At 47.0% G+C, this 15,511-nt stretch overlaps 1 protein-coding gene across 1 annotated transcript; it reads right to left on the reverse strand.

The window, feature by feature from the left end:
• On the reverse strand, positions 1-14,897 carry LOC147180105 (sodium/potassium-transporting ATPase subunit alpha-1). The gene is made up of 23 exons (XM_086067744.1): positions 14,709-14,897; positions 14,346-14,456; positions 12,192-12,251; positions 11,089-11,190; positions 10,913-11,014; positions 10,733-10,846; positions 10,521-10,655; positions 10,292-10,409; positions 9,491-9,759; positions 9,109-9,417; positions 8,588-8,722; positions 8,171-8,363; positions 7,854-8,029; positions 7,633-7,769; positions 5,455-5,605; positions 5,211-5,379; positions 4,762-4,916; positions 4,553-4,676; positions 4,318-4,463; positions 4,094-4,224; positions 3,818-3,919; positions 1,801-1,892; positions 1-154 (listed from the first exon to the last, which is right to left on the reverse strand). The coding sequence occupies exons 1-23, from the start codon at positions 14,718-14,720 to the stop codon at positions 126-128; spliced, it is 3,072 nt and encodes a 1,023-aa protein (XP_085923870.1). The 5' UTR covers positions 14,721-14,897; the 3' UTR covers positions 1-125.
• Between the last annotated feature and the right edge of the window lie 614 nt (positions 14,898-15,511).

Raw genomic sequence — 15,511 nt, forward strand, 5'->3', positions numbered from 1 at the left:
TTGTTGTTCTCAATAGTTGGGTGACGTTTATTGACATGTAAATCAAGTAATGAATGAATTGATGGAATCTGTGTGTTGCCTCAAACTAGCATGTAACATGGCAGTAAATAAAGTCCAACTTGGGCTCAGTAGTAGGTCTCCTGCTCCACCCAACCTGGAAATCAAAGGAGGCACAATTAGCGACTTTGCCAGAAGGCTGCTGACGAAGGATTCTCTGCGGAATCATAATCAACCGATATGATCGGGCCGATATTCGGAATCTTGACGCCGTGGCAATGAATCCGATAACGTAACGGTTAAAAAAAGAAAAGAAGATTGGATTAAAAAATAAAATAACCCAAGAATGTCGTGTCGTAAACGCTCCGTCACTGCAAACGTGTCGTGTGGTGCTTTTCGGTGAGCAAATCAAGCGCTCCTTTCTGCTGAATGCGGCCTACGATGCATCGAGCTAACTGGAAACAAACATTGCATCGATCGTATGTCTTCCATTTTAGAGGACGACATTTCGCATGCTAAATGTTTTTGAAAACATTCCAATAAATAATCAACGAGCGTCAACGTAAGTCCGCCAGCAAAGACGCACTCTTGCGTACGCTGCTCGATGGAAATAAGGACACGCGGTCCACTACGGACTTATGAACGCGTGATGTTAGCCCTGCTAGCTTTGCTAACTTCGAGATCTGACCGCGTATGTCATGTTCATTTGAGCATTTCCTACAATGCCCATTTTCAGCTTGCTGCACTTATTAGTGCACTTTATGAATCCTTAAGAGTTTATGAAGTGGACTCCGGCAAGCCTTTGTTTTTTTAAATTGTGCATCTTTTCATGTGCATCCAATATGCAGTCGTTATTGTTTGAGAGAAGGCGATCCGCATGTTCTCATTTGTATGCACGCCGTTTGACGTTCATTTACTCTATCTTTTTTTATTATTATTATGCACTAAACTGAATCTTGAGTGTTTCTTGAGTTGACAAGAAAAAAAGAATGAGTTATCATTTATAGGTATGGATTACCTTGACTCCAAATCAAGGGGGGGTGAAGAAGTCATCATTTACCGGCCTTAAGAAACAGGAATTTAACGGTTTGCAATAAAAAATATCCATGATATATTCAAATAAAGACGGTCAGCATCATCTGATTGTGAACGTTGACCACCGTTGCCTTCGTTACGCAAATTCTTGCATCAGTTCAAAAAAATCAAACCCAAATTTTGTCTCACAAACCACGTTTCAACTCGTGAATGTTAAGGTGTGCTAAAATGTTTTTGGTTGTAATGTTTGGTTTTAGTTGTAATTGTGGCCCAGTCACATTGTTCAGCATGGATGGGCATCAATCACCCGTGTGTGCTGCGAGGCTCAGATGCAGCGCACACGCACACGCACGCACGCACGCACGCGCACGCACGCACGCACGCACGCACGCACTGTGTACAGAAACGCAGCTGCATCATCAGAAGCCTGCGTACAGGTTGTGCTTGTTTCAGTGGGCAGAATCAAGCATTAACAATGGCCGAGTTGAGAGTTGAAATCCCACAAGGACCCGCCATCTGCCGCAGCTCGCTGATCCGCATCGAACGATATCAACGCATGCACATGTTAGGTCAGCCTTGCTCCGAATGATGGAACGCTGACGTCAGTCCAGCAAGGAAGAAAAACGTTGCCGCGAGCTTCTCATGCTTTCCAAGCGTTACACAAACTACAATTTGTCTCGCTGCCCGTAAAGGATGGCGACCTCTGACCTCGCTCCTTTGCTACATGCGTGGATGCTATTAAACAAAAACCACACAAAACAGTCTTACCGCCTGGGTTGCGTCTGAGGATGTATCTTCTGGCCTCATCGTAGAGGAAGATAAGCAGTGAATAGGGGAAGGCGCAGAACCACCAGCACGGCCTGAGGACAAAAACACAAAGTTCAGGAGCTAAGCCAGTTTCGCTTCTCGTAGTCCTGCTCGACTGAAGGAAATTCTGCATTCTGCACCTTAAGGGACGCAACGATATGTTTGTTGCGGGTGTGACAGCATGTCGCTGTGCTGCTAACCTCAAGGAGGTCACTTTTTGAACCCGTGCCACGAGGCTTTTACAACATAGGGAAAATACCTGTTTGCTTTTGGGGCCAGGGTACAAAAAGTTGCCTTGGAAAACGGATGAATGGTATCGGCGTATCGATATTATTGCGATATTTGACATGCAGCAAAAGAAGCAAGCTCAATTTATTCTTCGTTAATTCATTGGAATCAGCATACAAATAAATGTTCAACTATTGGATGGCGATGCACATTTAAGTTTGCATCGACTGCTGAAAATGATAAAACGATCAAATATTGTGCAGCCCGGATGGATGGATGGATGGATGGATGGATGGAGGGATGGATTAATGGATGGAGGGATGGATGCATGATGGAGGGGTGGATGGATGGATGGATGAATGTATGGATGGATGGAGGGATGGATTAATGGATGGAGGGATGGATGGATGGATGGAGGGATGGATGGATGGGTGGGTGGGTGGATGGATGGAGGGATGGATGGAGGGAGGGAGGGATGGATTAATGGATGGATGGATGGATGGAGTGGTGGATGGATGGATGGAGTACTGGATGGATGGATGATGGATGCATGATGGAGGGGTGGATGGATGGAGGGATGGATGGATGGATGGATGGAGGGATGGATGGATGGGTGGGTGGGTGGATGGATGGAGGGATGGATGGATTAATGGATGGCTTAATGGATGGATGGATGGATGGATGAATGGATGGAGCGGTGGATGGATGGATGGAGTACTGGATGGATGGATGCATGATGGAGGGGTGGATGGATGGATGGATGGATGGATGGAGGGAGGGATGATGGCTTAATGGATGGATGGATGGATGAATGAATGGATGGATGGAGGGATGGAGGGGTGGATGGATGGATGGAGGGATGGATGGCTTAATGGATGGATGGATGGAGGGGTGGATGGATGGAGGGGTGGATGGATGGAGGGATGGATGGAGGGATGTATGGAGGGATGGATGGCTTAATGGATGGATGGATGGAGCGGTGGATGGATGGATGGAGTACTGGATGGATGGATGATGGATGCATGATGGAGGGGTGGATGGATGGATGGAGGGAGGGATGGATGGCTTAATGGATGGATGGATGGATGGATGGATGGATGGATGGATGGATGGATGGATTAGTGACCCATAAGTGTCAAACTCCGGTCCGCAGTCCTGCAGATTTGGGAGGTTTCCCTCTTCCAACACAAGCTGATTCCAATCAGCAGGATCGTTATCAGGCTGATGCCGAGCTTGCTGATGAGCTGACCATCTATCAGCTGTGTTGGAGAAGGGAAACCTCCAAAACCTGCAGGACTGACTGCGGCCCTCGAAAACCGGAGTTTGACATCTATGGATTAGTCCATCTGTGCGTCCATCCATCTTTGAGTCTGTAATAAAATTGATTATTATTATCATCTGTCCATCCTTCATGGATGGACTAAGGCATCCGTCCATCCGTCCGTCCGTCCATCCGTGTCTCCAACCGGCTCTTCCAGTTCCATCTCCCAAGTCTGTTGTTAGGCTCCTCCCAGTTGAACAAGCCTAAACCTCCACCGAAAGGCGTCCACGAGGAATCCAAAGCAATGACTTTACTTGAGTCCCTCGCAGTTAACAAAGCGTGAACTTTGCCTTTTGGCTCATGACTGTTCACGACGCCAGACCGGCCAGACCGGGCCGGCCGGCGCAGCGGCAACCTCACTGACAACGGTGACCAAAAGCCCCAAAAGTGCTATTTGAAGGTTGCTCATGACTGCAGATATTGACTCACTTGAGAGGATACATTCTGAGGGCAACGTCCATGCCGGGGCAGTACGACAGGAAAGCCGCCAGCGCCGTCTCTTCAAACAGCCCGAAAATAAGGATGCGGTTCCTAGGAGGAAAAACAGTTGACACGTTTAGTTCTGATGTGGTTTTTTTCCACAGAGATTTAAAAAGCGATTTTCTGTTGTTGCTGCTGAACTTCTTTCTTCTTTTTTCTCTCCCACATGAATTTTGACATGAAGCATAAAGAAGAAACATTTCTGTTCTGTCAACGTGGACATACTTCATGCCCTGCTGCAGGATGGAGTTCCTCCGGGTCTTGCAGATGATCAGATCGGCCCACTGCACAATGACGATGCTGGCGAAAAAGGCCGTGTGGCAGGTGAACTCGATGATCTTGCGCCGCTCGTACGTCTGGACGGAAAAAGACGGACAGCGATCATCGGCTTGGATTCTCTTTGCGATCTCATCTCTGCTTTTCCGCGGCTTCCTCTGGGAAAGACTGACCCATTGCTGGCCGTAGCTGTCCTCCAGGTCATTGACGTGTTTGTCGTCCCACAGCACTCGAATTCCCAGCAAGTCCATGGGAAGGAAGCCGTTTTCCGCCAGGATCACAAAGTACGTGAAGAAGCCCGCCGTGGCCTGCATCATACCTGGCGGAGGATCGCAACAGCCCACTTTAGAAGTGACGCGGACTCGCCGGCTGTTTGTTTGGCGCGACGAGCGGCACGCAGGCGGCTACCGATCTGTCCGTAGGCGATGCTGATGAGCCTCTCGTTCACCAGTTTGTCGGTTTTGGGGTTTCGAGGCTGCCGCTTCATGATGTCGCTCTCGGCCGCTTCGTAAGCCAATGAGATGGCGGGAACCTGCGGGGTCGGAAACAACGCTACTCATCCGGCCACAAATGACACAGCATCGAATTGCCGGCAAAAGGTTCCGTGCCACGCCCACCATGTCCGTTCCCAAGTCGATGCAGAGGATAGTGACCGTTCCCAGAGGCAGCGGGATATTCGCAATGATGAAGAAGAGGAAGGGCGAAATCTCAGGGATGTTGCTGGTTAATGTGTACGCGATGGACTTCTTCAAGTTGTCAAAGATCAGACGGCCTGGCCAATCAAAATACAAGCGCATATATTACTCATTAAATCATTGGCTCCCAAAAACATATCAAAACAATCCACTTTGAATAGTGCCCAAAAATTCATTCAAATTTATTTTCTTTTTTATGCTAGAGCATACAGAAACATTGATGCAGCCTCTGAACTGAAGAGAACGCTTAAAACAACGGCAGGTATTACAAAAAATGACCAGCAAGTGGCAGCAGAGCATAAGAGAGCAAAATCAACAGATTTTAAGAAATCAGCCAAAGTGAATGTTTCCATCTTAAAACAACACCTTACCTTCTTCAACTCCCGTCACAATAGAAGCAAAGTTGTCATCCAGCAGGATCATGTCCGCCGCCTGCTTGGAGACGTCCGACCCGGCGATCCCCATGGCGACGCCAATGTCGGCCTTCTTCAGAGCCGGAGAGTCGTTGACGCCGTCGCCAGTCACGGCAACGATGGCTCCCTGCATGGCGAAGAGTGACCAACGGATTGAGGGAGCTGTCAGAAAATGCGTCCGGCATACGGCAGAATTTCGCACCTGTCGCTGGCAGCCCTCCACGATGATCAGTTTCTGTTGAGGGGAGGTTCTGGCAAAGACAATCTCAGTGTGGTACTTCAGGATGTCGTCAATCTGCTCCGCGGTCATCTCCTTCAGCTCGCCACCGTGGACAACGCAGGCCTTAGCATCCCTGGACAGGAAATCAAAGTCGACAGGCTCGTTTGGTTCCCTTAACTGCAATCATCATTTTTCTCCAATTTCATTCTACGAGGTTCAAACGCATGCGAGTGTACTTTTCAGCACGCTTTCATTGGCTGATCGAGAATTCTCATTTCGGTGGAATATAAGAGTGGACTCAAAAAGGGTTAAGGAAACAACAACAACAGAAAAACAATTTGTACTTTTTTAAAACGTTATCGATTTCAATGGAGTGAGATTTTAGGGGTGTGACAAAAACCGGCTTGAACTAGAAAATTGTTTTTTGATTTAAAAGATGCGAGTTCATCGAACCGAATCGTTCCACTTTGAAAAATATCGAGATACGCATGGAATTTCTTTTTTTTTAGTGGAGAAATATGTCTTCGAAGGAAACGGAAATTTTACAGCGCTGACAAGTTCATTTAAATGTAAAATGACAGCAAAAAAGGTCCTTGCACCAAAGCCTCTCAAACTGAGCCGGACAACATCCAAATTGAATCGAATCGTTCCACTTTCAAATCAAACCGTCCTTGAATAATTTTGCGCATCACATATTGAAAACCGTATCAAATCGCCTTTTGTGGAGAGACGCACACACCTAGTCATGACACGCCGCTCTGGTGACACGTTTTACTTCGCGCCCGTATCATTTGCTGTGGAAACGCAAGGCAGAGCATTTATTGTTTCAACTTGTACCGTCGTGAAGCAAATTGAACTTTGTCAAAACGTGGCTAATGGTACCAAAATAACCGATCCTGAATGTATCATTTATTGACACACATTTGTTGGGGTATCAACTCCACTTTTATGGTACCCAGTCAGGTGAGATAAACACTAAAACAAAAATGGATGCCACAAAACTATATTTTGCATTTGACCACAAGTAAAGAGAGAAGACAAGAATACAAAACTGACTCTTTTTTTTTTACACAATGCTCATCACAAGTTGTGCAAATACAAAATATGGGCCAAAAGAAGAAGAAAATGTAATCGGGAAAAAAAAGTTGGGGAGCAACCTCATAAATGCAGACGGTTTCCATGTATTCCGATTAGAATGAATCCGAACGCGATGGGAATGAAAAGGCTGAATCCGAATGGAATTTTATTGGGAATCACGGGGCGGCAGAATATTCCTTTCGTCAATCCAAACAAGCGTCATGTATGCATTTCAATCGAAAGGGCAAGGCTGCGTGCGGCATTGACGTAAATGCGTCATGAAGTCGTCGTTTCCAACCACTAAAATGGCGGCGTCTCCCTGAGAGATTGCGAGGGAAGGACTTGTTTTGAAGTACTTGAAACTTGTTTTTATCAAGATGTTCCTTCAATAAAAGTGTTAACACGATCACGACGAATGAACTCCATCTTGAAAAATCCCGTGATCGATATCTGCGTGTCACGACGGCTAGCGCGGGCGGGGCTGCTCCGATTAAAGGAGGGGAGATCGGATTGGATCACATCACATGAGATCTTCTTTGGGAACGATTTCAAGCGGAATGACGAAAAAGTCTCCATGTCAACTTGACTAATGACTCACTTCATACTCCGGAGTGGCGTTTTTTTTTTCTTTTCTGACTGACAAATGATCTTTCGTACAAAGCATCGAAGGCGACATGTTCACGTCATTTCGCATCGTTTACCCACGCGGGCGGAACGGCGCTTGAAGTGGTGGCAGCAATTTGCCGGCTTCCGACGTCGTATCAGCGGCGTAACAGAGGCGAGACCCGTTTTCGACGAGTTGCGTGAATGCCGGCCGACTGCTCCACCTCCGGTTAGCCATCTTTAGCCAATTGCGCGTTGAAAATGTCTGAAGGGTAAGCTGGAATCTTTCGTGCCCACTGGAGGCAGCGAAGCTATAAATTGCGGAGGCGCAGCAGGGTGATGAATGCGCTTGTGAACGTCTCGATTTATTTGTCCGCAATGACTCCGAGGTAAAAAAGCATTCGTGCTGATTGCAGTGCAGACGGCGATTTAAAGATCAGCTTCATGAAAAACCAACTGGGGTGCGAGCCGGCCACAAACCTGGGATTGACCTCTGACACCGGAACATTCAAGCGCGCTGCAATATCTTCGACCGTCTCGTTGCCCTCGGAGATGATGCCGACGCCCTTCGCGATGGCCTTGGCTGTGATTGGATGATCGCCTGTGACCATAATAACCTTTGGGAGTAGATTGCGGTCCAATTGTTGAATGACGGCGTGACAATCAGATGAGCAAATTCAGAATCTCAGGTGTCGCCTCACCTTGATTCCAGCGCTCCTGCATTTCCCCACGGCGTCTGGCACGGCGGCGCGAGGAGGGTCGATCATGGACATGAGGCCGACGAAGCACAACTTCTCCGTAGGAAAGTTGACGTCATCGGCGTCAAACGCAAAACCCTCCGGGAACTGGTCGTCGGGTAAATTGAAATGGCAGAAACCTAAAAAATGTTTGACATTCATGTCACCAGTTCGGAATTCATCTCACAGGCAATTTCCATGATTTGGAATTGTGTTTTTTGGACTGATGGAGGAGACCCGGAATGATATTTTTCAATTCCCGACGAAGGATTCTGATTTACCGAGCACTCGTTCTCCGAGTCCTCCCAGCTCAACGTAGGCATTCTGGAACGCGTCCTTCATTTCCTCATCAAGTGGCTGTTCTTTGCCTTGCATGATGATGGTGGAGCAGCGATCCAAAATTCTCTCTGGGGCGCCCTTCATGACCAGCAGATGTTTGGTCTCTCCGGCGCTGGCGTTCTTGTGGATGGAGAGCTGAAAAACACATCGGGCACGTTTTCAAGTTCACAAAGTTCAAAGACAAAAGTTTGCACTATTTATAAAGAAGTCAACATATAAACTCAAATGTAAGGAAATTATTATTTGTCCCAAAAAATGGATTGGGGAAAAAACAAAGCAATGAGGAATCCATCCATCGGGGGGCGTAGTTGAGCAGTTTCTGTGCACTTGTTTTCGTTTTTTTTTGGGGCGCTGTTTACCTGATACTTGTTGGTGGAGTTGAAGGGGATTTCGGCGACCTTTTGGTATTTGTCACGCATGCCATTGACAGATCCGCAGCACAACTCAATGCACTTGAGCAGAGCGGCCTCCGAGGCATCGCCAGCGACGTCCCTCTGTCAATTGCAAGTCGTCAGAACGGTGGACGCACATGACAACCACCACAGAAAGTTTGTTGTTGCAAATATTTGCCAAGTGACAAAAGCTCTTTCCGACAACATTTCATTATGTAGAAAGCTTTTCATGAAGATTTGTTGTGCAGTTGGTTTGCGGTGGCTCCGCCCCCATTCATAGCGCCGACAAACTCGATGCATCTCTTTCATTTCATCGCTACTTTTATATAAATGGGTCACGGCCATAAGCCTTTTCAACCAATTCATTAAACACGGCATCATAAAAGCTTATTGATTTCCTTTCCCAGCGGTCAATTATTCACACGCTTTTTGACAAAATCAAAAAGTCCAGCATTTGATCAAGCGAAGTCATCAGAAGGCGATAATACCTTCAGAATGGGAATTCCGCTCTGCTCCGCCAGGAAGACGGCGCGGTTGCAGAGTCCGGCAATTCTGGCCAGAGCGGCCCAGGAGTCGGAGCTTCTGTCAAAGGACGTCCCGCTCTGGTTCTCGGTCGTGTCCGCCTCGTGGATCTGGTTGTCGAACCACATGTGCGCGACCGTCATCCTGTTTTGGGTCAAGGTTCCGGTCTTGTCGGAGCAAATGGTGGAGGTGGAGCCCAGCGTCTCGACGGCTTCCAAATTCTTCACCAGGCAGTTCTTCTTGGCCATGCGCTTGGCGGTCAGGGTCAGGCACACCTGGAGACGTCCAGCGTTACGGCGGCCTTCAAACAAGCGCGAGAAAGGAGACTTGCGCGGCAGCCGAACTCACGGTGACGGTTGCCAGGAGACCCTCGGGAACGTTGGCGACGATGATGCCGATGAGGAAGATGACGGCTTCCAGCCATCCATAGCCAAGGATGAGGGAGAGGATGAAAAAGGACATGCCCAGGAAGACGGCGACGCCGGTGATGATGTGGATGAAATGCTCGATCTCTCTGGCGATGGGAGTTTTGCCGCAATCCAGGCTGGACGCCAGGGTGGCGATGCGGCCCATGACGGTGCGGTCTCCCGTGTTGATGACGATTCCCCGAGCTGTGCCTGTCGGACGGGTCGGAAAAGTCATTCGACGTGCTGCGCTCTCAAAATGATTAACACGAAAAGGGACTGAGCCAACATTTTGGGTTATTCAATTTACCCAAAACGTTGGGTCAAATGAATAACCCGCAGATTTGATTTGTGGTTTATTCATTTAATTGGACGTCACGTTTGGTCATTCAACTAACTCAAAAAGTTAAGTCAAATGAATAACCCGCAAGACAACGGCAAAATTGGGTTGATTTGGTTGAAAAAAAATCCCAAATTTGGGCTGATTTGGGGGTTATTTACCTTTAGGGTTAAATACCTCCAAAAGTTGGGTGGGTTCATTTTTTGACCTCGTTCATTTGGGTTATTCAACTAACCCAAAAAGTTAGGTCAAATAAATAACCCACAAATCACCCCAAAAATGAATTATTAATTGAATTTGACCCAACTTTGTAAAGAAGTCAAAAAGTTGGGTTGGTCTATTCTTGACCCAATTAGTTATTTTTGACCCAACTGTTTTTTTCGAGTGCACAAACGAATAATGGACCTTCGACGCAGTTGGTGGAGAAGAAAGCAATGTTCCTCGTCTCCAGTGGGTTGTCATTGGAGAAGTCCGGAGAACGCGTCTGCGGCTCCGATTCGCCAGTCAACGAGGAGTTGTCCACCTGGAGGGCAAAAACAAAAGGACATTAGGCGAGGACGCAAATATGCAAAATGTCATTTGCTCCGAAGCAGAACGCCAAACAAAATGTCAGTTTGACGAGACGAATAACGACCTTGCAACCGTGAGCAGAGATGATTCGCAGATCGGCGGGAATCCTGTCTCCGCCTTTGACCTCCACCAGGTCTCCCGCCACCACATCCTCAGCGTTGAGGTTGTTCTTCTCGCCGTCACGGATCACCAAGGCTTGCTGCGTGCGAAGTGCCGTTGGGTTTGACATCTCCTGCTTGTCACTATCATGCGGATCGAGCCGAAGCCGAAGCTCACCTGCGGGACCAGGTTTTTGAAGGACTCCATGATCTTGGAGCTCTTGGCCTCTTGGTAGTACGAGAAGCAACCGGTGATGATGACGACGGCAGACAGAACCACGCCCAGGTACAACTGTCGTGAAGTGGCAGAATGTGGTGAGAACGCATGCCGGTCGCACGCTCACAAATCTTCATTTACGTTGTCATTGGCAGGTTCATCTTCGGAGGCGGCCTGGATGCCGTAAGCCAGGAAGCAGAGGATGGCGCCGATCCAGAGAAGCATCGAGAAACCTCCAAAAAGCTGGCAAGGAGATTTTATTTGGGATGCGGCAAAATGTGGAATTCATTCACTCCGGCACGGAAAATCCATTTTACCTGCCGGCAGAATTTCACCCACTCGGGCGTAGTGGGCGGCGGCGTGAGAGCGTTGGGACCGTCCCGGAGCAGAATCTCCTTTGCTCTGGCGGACGACAGACCCTAAAACAGGTGTCAAATACATTTGTAAGAAGGATGAGGAATTCGAGTTTGGTTAAGGTAAAAAATGAAGTCGGCAACAAAGAAGTTGCCGAGTCCACAACTTCATGAGTCTTCATAACAAGGAGACAGATTGTGTTATTCCGGGACGGTATGTACTGAGACCGTCCGTCAAGGTCATGTTTTGTAGCGGGAAAAAAATCTAACGTGGGAGTCGACAGAGTCAATGAGAATGAAGACTTTGTTTAGGGGAAAGGTGAGACAGCTCAAGTTTCGCCCGATGATCGTGTACACTATGTGAGGCTTGATTGTGCGTCGTAATCGGATCCCGTTTGTCCTCCAGCTGAAATTTGCTTGGTCAAAATTCATCAAGTACGAAGACCTGAGAAGAAGCGAATTACTCCAGAGAAGAAAGCCAAACCATTCCTTTCATCATAATCATCTGTCAATCTACTTTCTATGGCTATATTAACTCATTCACTGGCAGCCATTTTCACTGAAGCAACCCCTTTCGCTCCCAGCTGTTTTACTGGATTTTCACTGATTTTGCAAGGCCCACAAAATATTGCTGTTATATATATTGCTATAAAAAAAAACATGGAAAGATTAGAGTCTCTTCTTTCATCAGAAAAAAATGAAGTATATTTCTATCGGTTTCTGTTTTGCAGCAATTAGCATTAGAATGAAGCTAAGTTTCATCTTTATTCACAAAACTGTTGAAAATAGTGTGGGAAAGAGTTTTTTTGCAACATGACCCTGGTTGATCTCTTATACTCTGCTGCCACCTGCTGGCCGATTTTGTAATAACTGCCTTAAAAAACGTATAAATACGTTTATGGAAGACTTAAAATAGAACGTTTTTATACATTTTTGGGAGCAAATGAGTTCATAATGTAGCTGGCAAGTTCTCATGCGCATGCTGCTCGTTCCAATGACTTGAGGAGTCTCTTTGCTTCCGTCTTGTGTGGGCATGAACGCAACCATAGCGCCGTTGATAAACTTACCCTGGCCAGGTCAGTTCCATACTTGCGATGAAGCTCGTCCAAGGTGAGCTTGTGATCGTCCTATCGGAAAAGAGACAGGAAGAGAGATTTTCATTTCCGAGAAAAATCGACCATCGTGTCTCAAAGATGTCAAGGCGAAACCCTGTAATACGTTGGGTACAATATGGTACAATTTGAAGATGAGTCCGAGTCGACGATTGAACAAAAGCGTCTGCTGCAGGTTGAAAAGTCGAGCTGCAAGAAACCAGAGAATGCTTTTGCCGCTGAAACCGAAAACGTTCCCCAACGATTGTCCGCTGCGCTTCAAGATTGCTTAAGCGCTCGGCATTGAACAAAAGTCGCGTGTCAACACGGCCGGGCTTACGTAGCGCTTCATGCGTTTACTTGCTAAAAGTGATAAAAGCAAAAAAGGGTTACGAGATATCAACGAGAGGCTCTGACGTGCACGCGTGCGCCTCCACCGCATTTGCGTTTGAACGGCCACGAGGGGGAAAAAGGCAAAAGGTCATCTGGATGATGAACTCCCGACGCTGACTCCGATCTCCGAATCTCGCGGCACTCACGGCACTCACAGGCATTGAAACATTTTTCACACTTCAAACGGGAATGCGAATTCAAGCTCAGCCTGCATTTCTTGCCAGGCGGCGCATGAAGGCGAATATGCAAACATTCCGTTTGAAGATGGAGGAAATTGTCACGAACAACGTTTGCATTGTTTCGCAAAAACTGAATGAAAAAGCTTTTGAAAAGATGAAGAGTGAATAATAGGCAGGATTCAAAGTGACGTCACGCTGCTGATACTGTTGTTATGGTAGCGCGGGTGCGACGTCCTTCAGTGCCGCGAGGACTTTGAGTTCAAGTTCAGACACACCGAGGCTCATAATCATTAATATTTCACCTCAAGCGCAATTTGATTACCTTCGATATGATTAAGCTAACCTTGTCGGGACAACAGTAAGGCCAGTAACAAAATGGAGTTGTCAAAATTAACCAATTCACAAGTATTCGATTATCAAAATAATCAACAACTATTTTCATCTTCTTTTTTTTTTTGTATCCTCTGATTTCAGCAAATCAACAGTAATTGTTATTGATTTCTGTAGTCCTTTATGAAAGAAGACCGATTATCTTAACATAGTACAACATCAATCCTTCTTCTTTTTTTTAATCACTATATGAATGCGAAGTATGAAATAAATGGCAATCACTGGTTAATAAACAGTAATCAAGTAAAAAAAAAAGAAAAAAAAAGTGTAATACACTTTAATGCAAAATTTAAATGAATCCAATTAGTCGATTAATTGATTAAATAATTGAAAATATTCAATAGTGACAGCACTACAAATAACATACATACAAACTGTACATGTATGCATATAAGTCAGTAAAGAAAATTGATCAAACATGATTCAATTAAAGATACAAATAAAATGCCTTAACATTTCCATTTAAATGGAAACAGGACCGTTAAAAGGGTTCATTCATGAGTGAGTTTGTGCTAACGAACGACCACTTCGTGGCCTGACCTCGTGAAGGACACGGTCTCGTCTGGAGAAGGTCACGCTGTCCTTTATTTTACCCTTTCAGTTCACACACAGCCCACTCGCAAGGCTCCGCCCACCTACTGGCGAATACTGTCATGAGCCTGCAGAGTGGGAAAACGGAACTTCTCTGTTTTCACACTCAAAACTTCGCCTGAAACCATTTTGAGACCTTGACAAAATGATAAGACACATTCATGCTGGAAAAAGTTCCTGTTTCTCTCGCAACACGGGATCAATTCAAACCCAAAGTTCTTTCGAGCGGTTACGCTTGAGCAGCTCTGTAAAAAAAAAAGGCAAACTTTTGTTTCTGTGCTGCGAAGTGGCCGTAATGTCGAACCCCCCGTAATGTCGAACCCCCCCCCCGCTTGCCTCAAAGATTTGCAAAACGACTTAACACGTGACGGCGCTTGCATCCGTTGAGAAAGCAGCTCTTGTGAAATTGAGGGCACACGGCCTCCTTTCATGTGACTGCGGCATGAGGTCAAAGCCGAGGGTTTGTCCGGGCCGCGGCGGCGACCAATGGCAGCCAGCGGCGGCGTGACGCCGCCTTAGATGGCTCACGCTTCCAGGATGGTAACGTTCGGGGCTTCGCATGAGACGGAAAACTCACCAAATCCACCTCTTTCTTCAGCTCATCCATATTCTTCTTGTCTTTGCTCTTCTTGCTCTTCTTCTTGTCGCCATCAGAGGTCGCCGCCAGTTTGTACTCATCTTTGCCTCTCTGGATCAAAAAAAGATAAGAGAGGGACCGAATCAGCCTTTGGGCAGATGTGAGAAAGGACTGCCCTCTTTGTCACTCGCGCCTTCAGACACACATGTGATAGTTATGTGCTGAAAGGCAGGAAAGACTTTGAAAAGACCCCCGCATGCACAAAAGAAGTGAAAGCAAAAGTTAGCCTGAACAAAAATGTCAAAACTGAAGACTTGAACAAAACGAGGCCGAAGCAAGCGAGCAACAACTTCCAATACTTACTCCCAGCCCCATGCTTGCAGTGTCAGGCCGACAACAGCCAATCCAATTGTCTTTAACTTCAACTTTTCCACTCCGCCTCTCTCTCGCTCACTCCCTCTCTCTCGCTCTCTCTCTCGCTCGCTCTCTCCCGCCCTCTCTGCAAGTCCAACGTATTCCTCTCTTGCACAAGCAGAGAAGAGATAGGCTGCTTCACATTAGCATACCTTTATACCTACCTGCCAGGGGAAAGGGGGAGGAGTTTCAGCAAAGGGAAGACCGAAGGGGGTTGGTTGCGTGCGGGTGGGGGAGTTGAAACTGAACAGGTGAGTCGTAATGGTGACCTTTATGGTGGTGGGCGCGGAAGAGAAACGTGCCCTTCATTTGCTCCTTACTGCCCAAATTAAGCCTCCTTTCACCTCAAGGTGAGTAGAAGGTAAAAGTCCAGTGAGCTCATGTGTTTTAATGACAAAAGGGGAGAAGGTCACACTTTCCCTGTCGGAGCTCAGGAGTCAGAGGTCGAAACCAAGAATCGCTCCCAAGCTGAGATAACAGGAAATGCTAAGCGGCTAATGCGCCCAATATCGGCCGTCTGATCTCGATAGGTCAGCAAAAGTCCGTTTCAAACAACAGGGTTTAGCGCTAGCCGATGTTTTCGCTAGGACTCTGTCGCGAGGCACCAAGTTTGTGTGAGTGAATAAAGCCGAGCTGCTGCCAGAGCAGGAAACGCCAACAGGAAGTAGAGGGTTTGTTTGGTTAGCAGGAAGCCGTAAAGCTGAACAGAACACGCTTTAATGAATGACTGAGCCGCGCTGTGCCCCTGAAAC

This window comes from Leptonotus elevatus, chromosome 2 (assembly GCF_054856555.1).
Source record: "Leptonotus elevatus isolate MCC_2025b chromosome 2, RoL_Lele_1.0, whole genome shotgun sequence".
NCBI lineage: Eukaryota > Metazoa > Chordata > Actinopteri > Syngnathiformes > Syngnathidae > Leptonotus > Leptonotus elevatus.

Coding starts and splice junctions, on each gene's coding strand:
- LOC147180105 (XM_086067744.1), bottom strand. Junction 7,770..7,853: donor GCAGGAGCGCTGGAATCAAG/GTGAGGCGACAC, acceptor CTACTCCCAAAG/GTTATTATGGTCACAGGCGA. Junction 5,380..5,454: donor TGGAGGGCTGCCAGCGACAG/GTGCGAAATTCT, acceptor TTCGCCATGCAG/GGAGCCATCGTTGCCGTGAC.